We start from the raw sequence: 7,428 nt of genomic DNA on the forward strand, positions 1-7,428 counted from the left end.
TGTGTTAATCCATGACAGAGGAAGAGGACGCTGCAGAAGCATCAGCATCGTATGTAGGTCACAGACTTTTAATGGTCTGCAGCCTCCTCACTCATCCGGTCATCAAGTCACCGGCGACTGAAACAGAGGCCAAATCTTCCTTTGGGTGATTTGGTTTTATCATTAGTATCACATTTTTAAAGGCTTTATTGAAGATAAGCTGATCAAAAGCCTTTAGTAAAGCTGCGAAGGTAAAGGTAAGTAAAGTTCTAAATCTTTTTATACCTTTCTGCAATCTAGATTATAATATGACCTCTTTACGGTTGCGAAACCTGCACAGAGAAATATCGACGCTCTGAAAAGGTCCTACGGTGACGTCCCTGGTATCTGACCATCTCCATCACAGTCCCCTTTGCACTCACAAAGCCGCAGGAGGGTGAGAGGTCAGACTCCACCCTGCAGCACGCGGGGATGTTGCAGCCGGAGCTCTAATCTGAGCCAGCACGTTGTTTACGCAGGAACCAACAACTAATCTAAATTCATGCTCGCTTTCCTTCGGGCAGCTACTGTGCTGACAGTTAAACACTGGACTGTTGACTTAATGTCATTCATCACGCTGTCGGTCAACTATTCTGAGCATCCGCATTGTTTGCACAAAGCAACAAGTCTGCAAACACACCAGAGTGTCTGTGTGTGTGTGTGTGTGTGTGTGTGTGTGTGTGTGTGTGTGTGTGTGTGGATCTGAAGTGCCTGTGCTGGCAGCCAAACGCAGGCCGGCAGGAGTTCATGTCCAGGTGGTTGAGTGGTGCACGAACCTGCTTCTGTTCAAATGTTTCCACGGCTTGATGAAACATGAAGTACCAGAGAGGATTTAGATGAAAGAGGCCTTGTGTTCAACACTTGAGAGGGTAGGATCAGAAGGTACATGCATCTATGCACATGTCTTTACAACTTCTGAGTCCAGTGCAACAAGATCGACGGAACTCAGGGACAGACCAGACAGGAGGGCTATTTTTAGCTTTATATGCCGTTACTGTTGTGGCTGTTCGGCCTCCTGACAGCATAAAGCAAACCAGAGCTGATATTTAACAGGAAACCTCGATATTTCCCTGGGAAACTGCATGTGTTTCTCACCGCAACGTGCAAGTTTCTCCTGAAATGGTGCCCCTGCTCCGACAAATTCGCTGGAAGTCAAAGTAACATGAAACGCTCCTCTCTGATGGCTGAGTTCATCTCCGGGCGACGTCGGCAACCACCTCTGGCCTCTGTTTGTTCCCACAAAAGGTTGTTTTTCTCGACACTGAGATGAAATAATCCCATGGAGAAGAGATGCAATGTGAGCGTGAGTGAAGTGCAGTATGCCAACATATAACATGCATTATTGATCCGGCTGGTGTGTAAATGTTTAAACCATGAAAGTGTCCGACTGCAAATCAACCATGAATTTCAATGACACGGGCTTTTCTTTTTTAATACGTGGTCTTGTTGGATCTCTGGAGCGTCTAGAGGTCCCCGATGCTTCCGTGTGTGCTGCAGAACTAGTTCAGTTGTGTATAAAAAAGATTTTTCTCTTTCAGTTTCCCTCATTACGGAGTCCGCTCACTCCCTCCAGCAGAGGGAAGGCGCGCTGCGCGAGTTACACCGACTGCATTGAAATAAAGTCGATTATTACCCCAATGATATCCTTCCACAATTAGCCCCAACACGGCTCAGAGATGACGTGTCTGTTCTGAAAGTCCTCCCAACCCCAGCTCCTTTTATTCCTCTCCTCCTCTCTGTGTTTGACAAGTTTCCATTATGAGTTTAAGCCATTTACAGACTCGAGCCAGTTTTAGAAAGAGCACTTATCACCTCCACTGACAGTTAAAGCGTCTCTAATTACATCTTTATTACTCTTCATTAGAAACAGTCTAATCACTACCAAGAAATCCAGAGGGCTAGATTTCCTCCATTTCTTTGCTGACAATCAATATTCAAAACTGGAATTATGTCCCTTGAACAACATATTCTAAATTGCAGATTTTTGGGTTCAAATGTTCAATGCTAAGACTGTTGCAGTACAGTATTATAGGACAATGTTTTCCTTTTCCATTTTAACAGTAAACCAGTTTAGACAGCTTTTACACTTTAGAAAAGGTAAAACTTAATATATAACATATGAAAGCTCTTGGAACTGTCACGTGGTTTTAAAGTTACCTTCAGTATTAGAAAAACAAGTTTTTAAAAATATATGTAACTGACACCATCATTGTGGAGCAGTCACTTCCTGTCTGAGTCACATGACTATCACCTGATCACACCAGGACGCTAAGCACTTGATGAGTTAAGGTCAAACAGAAATGTCAGATTCAACTTTTTAAAGTGTTGTGATACTTGTGTTTGTTTGTTTTTGGGGGTTAATTTAAAAGTCTACTGGAAAAATAAGTGATTTGCAGCAGAAAATTCGCACCAGTTTGCCACTGTCATCTGTTAACGCTGTGCCAATTAAAACCAGTCGGTCTTCGGTGACACACCTGTCCTCCGCTTGTGAGAAATCCTCTCAAGTCAAGTCTTTACATGCATAATTTATCCAAACAGAGGAAGAATTCACCGGTTCCCCTCGAGCTTATTATGCATGACTGTTCCTGTTTACTCGAATCCTTCTGGCTTTGTCTCGCAACATTTCCACTCGGCCACAGGCTCCGCTGTTTGCGTGGTTAACGCTGCGTGTGCACGGCTGCGTGTGCACGGCTGCGTGTCCTCTGCCATCACGTGTGCCTCCCCGTCCCCCAAACCCCTCAGACCCAGCCCCGGCCCCCGGGAGTCATCCCCTGGAAAAGCATGACAGAGTCCCAGTGTTTGGAAATGGCTGCGCTGGCAGCGATAAGCAGTTCAAAGAAGAGAGCGCATTAATGTAATTGGCTGCCAGCAGCGCGTTGGCCTCATCGTCTCATAACCACGCACGGCAACACACACTCACAGGGCGGATTATTGGAGGGGATGAGAGCCAGAGAATGAGGGAAGAGAGAGGGCACGTGGAGCGAGGGGCAGAGGAAGAGGGTCCTGATTGTGTGTCAGGAAGTCGTGGGGGGTTCAGGGAGGTGGAAATGAGATGAGAGGTGTCAGAGTTAAATGCTGGGCCTGCACACACACACACACACACACACACACACACACACACATGCAGAGGAGGGATTCATATTATCCCCTCAACTCCTCTTCCTTGACCCTTAACTGCCCCTTCACCCACTTTTACCCTCTCCTTTTTCCACCCATTACACACAAATTACCGGTGTCAGTGCAAGTTGAATGGCGGCCACCGGATTCCATCGATTGGCCCCGCCTTCTCCCGAAACACAGCCCGAGAAGGTTACCTCCTTCAGATGATTTCCAAGTCTGTGTGATGGGCGGCAAAGAGGAGAACGCCGGCCGGCTTCCTCCGCCGCTCTGAAACGCTCTCACCAAAGGCTGAGAGAAGCTTTTGAAGTTCCGGATGCTCGTCCTCGTGTTTCAAACGTCCTCCCGTTTTTGTTTCTCTTGCCGAGTTCTCCGTGAGTGCCTCGCTACCCCAATTTTCTATTTGTTCTTTTGCTCTCACTCTAAATTTCATTCTGGCGAGGAGCTCCTTTACCTGCTCTTCATCAAACAATTTTATATTTAAAAACAGCCCCCGGTAGCGACTTGTCCAAGTTGAGTTTTGTTTGTTTAACAATGGGAGATGATGAATATGACGCCCAGCCAAAACGTTCACCCAGTAAACACAGTCGTGCCTCTTCTCTTTTATCAGTTTAATTAATCAATTTTGGCTTCTCTGCCGTGACGCTTTTTTCCAGGCCAACCTTTCAAGTTGGACCCGAAGACGGCCCACAAAAAGCTGCGTCTGTCCAATGACTGTCTGACCATGGAGAAGGACGAGAGCTCGCTGAAGAAGAGCCACACCCCCGAGCGCTTCAGTGGAACGGGCTCGTACGGCGCCGCCGGGAACGTCTTCATCGACAGTGGTTGCCACTACTGGGAGGTCCTGCTGGGAGCGTCCACGTGGTAAGAGACGCACATGCGCCTCTTTTTTCTTCCTTTTTTCTACAGGAACATCTGAGATTGGGAAGTTTAAATCTTGGCTGATGGGAAACTCACACATGCACAAACGCTCTTATTCTTTTCGCTAATTGGCTCTGAAGTAGATCTCCTCGCTCAGGAAACACCCAAAGGGTCTGTTCGGTCTAATGTGTGCTCGGCATGAGGTAGCCTGACTGCGCGAGTCGAGTCATTAAAGAGGTAGTCTCGCATCATTAAAGCATTTCTTAAAGAATCTCTTCTCCCCGCAGGTACGCCGTCGGCGTGGCTTACAAATCAGCCCCCAAAAACGAATGGAGCGGCAAGAACTCGTCCTCGTGGGTGTTCTCGCGCTGCAACAACAACTTTCTGGTGCGACACGATGGCAAAGAGATGCTGGTGGAGGCGAGCCTGCAGCTGAGGCGGCTGGGCGTCCTGCTGGACTACGACAACAACTCCCTCTCCTTTCACGACGCCATGAACTCCCAGCACATCCACACCTTCGAAATCTCCTTCCTCCTGCCCGTCGTACCCACCTTCATGATCTGGAACAAGTCCATCATGATCCTTTCGGGGCTGCCCGTGCCCGACTTTGTGGACGGGGTGCCCTCGGATTTTCAGGAGCAGCAGCAGCAGCAGCAGATGGGTTTGTGCCGACAGGAGTCGCCCTATTTGACGGGAATGAAGACTTGCCACTGAGAGAGGGCCCACTTTTGGCCAAATCCGCTCAGGCCCCCATGGCTGTTAAGTCCGACTGGGGAACTGAAGGTCACCGGCCACGCGGCCGAGTTCTGCTCCATCCTGACGAGAGGACCTTTCACTGTCTTATGGAAAAAGTCGAAATCTGTCCTTTTAGTTCGTAGCCACCCTGTAAGTCACGAATCCATCACTGAGTGGAAACGAGGTCTACTGACTGCTTCAGCTGCTCCCCAGAGCAGTGCCCAACATCTGATTTGGGCCATAAGGTCCAAAATTTCTTTTCTCTTTGGTTTGTTCTGGTGTTGGACGTTACAACATATGAACAGAGAAATATCAATCAATTGAAACAACACTGGAAAACAACACTGTGGTTGTGGGCGATTAGACATATTGCGTTTTTGCCCGCGCTGTGTTTTGAGCTAAGCTAACGCCTGCTAGTAAGACATGTGTCAGTGGTTCTGATGGAACGGACCCTTTACGTGTGCTGCTTACTGGCAGGGTTGAACACCTGGCGCCAGCGCTGTTCATGTGTTGTAACCCCTCAGTGCTCCCTGACGCCGCGGTCCTTGCAAGTTTCAGGAAGTAAACGGGAAGTTCTCGGAAATACAGGCGGTAAATTCACATGACCAGACTACTCAACTTGTATCATAAGATGTTTATTGAATAATAGATGAGAGGGTGTTATTTATGACAAAAAGATGGTTTACTTTTAATATGATCTGAACATATTTATGATGCACTTTGTAATTAACGCTATTTCCCCTCTATGAAAGTGGGCGACGCAGGTTGGAAGGGGAGTAATGAGGAGGGAAAGTGGCAACCGGCTACTAATTATACTTAAAATATGATTTATGAGTCCTGGTAGCTGATATAATACCTAGCAGAAACTGGTGTTTTGCAATAAAATGGGAAAATGTTGTTGTTTTGTTTTGCTAAGAGCGAGTCTGCATGTATTTTGTACCTTTTCGCAATAAGAGAAGCAAAGGAGCGACTTTCCCGCCGCACGACCCTCCGGCTTAGCAAAGGGACATGATTTCGGTGATATCCATGCGGGATTTCACGGGGAAACACGGTGAACGTCTGTTCAGACGTTGCCAGTGATTCAGGGAAGATGGGGGGCGTTCGGGTGAAGGGGGGCGAACACTTTAACTTGCTGTTTGTCGCGGCGTCATGGCATGATTGTGTTTTTTCCTCTGTGATTTGTTAACACGTCCACGCGCGCGCGCACACTCGCACAACACGCACGTCAGGTTTTCTTTGGGTTGGCATACCGCGATGACTTGCATGAATCATTGTAGGATCCCACACGGCTTCACCGGGGGGGGGGGGGTTAGCGGCCCACCAGATCTTGTGTTTTTCATCTCTGACTCACTTTTGCTCGACACCAAAAACACTTGTGTCACCCGTCTTTTGGGAGGAAAGCTGTGTTGTGTGGGTGACGTTCAGGTGGTGATGAAGACAATCAAACGTGTATCATAGTTTATGCAGCTCTCACAGGGGGCGTGGCAGGGAAATGTGGGGCGGAACGGTAGCTGACCTGACTACCTTCATTTTTTATTAATTACTTCACACGTCACTGGATCGCGTTTGTACTGAATTGTGTGTACTTCTGAGCTGAAGCTACGACCCAGTGATGCATGGATCTGTGTGACACGACTTCCCTGCACACTACTTAAGGTCCACAGGTCAATACTGACCTAGGAGGAGTGTCGGGAGTCCTGCTGGTTAAAGATTAGCGATCGTTAGCCGGGTTTCCAGACATGAAATGTCCATTCGCATATCGGCTAGTTTGCAGTGCTTTCTTTCTTTGTGTCACGAGTCACCCAGTAAAATATATACAGTGAATGATTTCCAATAGCTCCCCACCCCTCGTAGTGCAGTGTAATCCCCTAGAGACTATACGATACAGTAGGTTTTCCTTTCTGCTTTTCTGTTCGTGTTCCTGGGGGATTTCTTTTTTACAGTTCATGAGTAAAACACTCCTCTCCAGTTGGCATTTGGACCTTGATAAACAGCACAAGAAGAGCACCGTTGCAATTATGCAAGGCTTTCTGTTGCCAGAAGAAAATATAGAACAATTTAGCCTGAGAGGAATATAAGTCATAGGGGGAAATATATATGACAGTATATACAATTGTATAATGTACAATATATATATGAACCAATGTTATTTATGTGAACTGAAGTCCAATTAAAATCTGATCCCAAATGTGTTTGAGTCAAGTCTTTTTCCACCAGTGGCGCCTTGTTCCCCTTCTGCAGTCATGTAATAAAACCAGGGGAAAAATAAATGCACCACTTTTTTTGTGTCATATTAGTGGTTTTTTATGTTAACAAAATTTGTGTCGAGTCAAATTTAACACACATTTGTAACATAAAGGTGAATTGAGAGACTTTAAATTGTCATTACTATCAAGAATCAATATTATGAGATAGAACTCACGAATGTTTTGTATAGAAAATAAAAATCTTGATTTTAAAGTTAAGGTTTAAACACTGATATGAAGGTTTGGAATGTTTCTGGGTTTTAAAGCCACCTCAATTTACTCAACTGGCTCTAAATCTTCATATTTGAGGGTATTTTGACTTCCAATCGACACATAAATTGTAAAAAAAAGTTCCACTTTGACTCTATGAGTAAATGGCTAAAAGACTACGTAAATATAAAGGAGTCAATGTGAAGCTCCTTTCCAAAATGCTGCCCAGTGTCCCACTTTT

General features: G+C 46.3%; 1 protein-coding gene across 3 annotated transcripts in view; it reads left to right on the top strand.

Moving 5' to 3' along the window:
- The window catches only part of mid2 (midline 2), a 78,235-nt gene extending 71,316 nt beyond the window's left edge, over positions 1 to 6,919 (top strand). For all 3 annotated transcript variants that reach the window (XM_057042638.1, XM_057042637.1, XM_057042639.1), the window contains 2 exons: positions 3,792 to 3,999; positions 4,284 to 6,919. In XM_057042638.1, the coding sequence (XP_056898618.1) occupies positions 3,792 to 3,999; positions 4,284 to 4,710 (635 nt within the window). In that variant the 3' untranslated portion in view covers positions 4,711 to 6,919. The remainder of the gene's footprint in view (positions 1 to 3,791; positions 4,000 to 4,283) is intronic.
- The last annotated feature ends 509 nt before the right edge of the window (positions 6,920 to 7,428 follow it).

The sequence above is a fragment of the Takifugu flavidus genome, chromosome 9 (genome assembly GCF_003711565.1).
Source record: "Takifugu flavidus isolate HTHZ2018 chromosome 9, ASM371156v2, whole genome shotgun sequence".
NCBI lineage: Eukaryota > Metazoa > Chordata > Actinopteri > Tetraodontiformes > Tetraodontidae > Takifugu > Takifugu flavidus.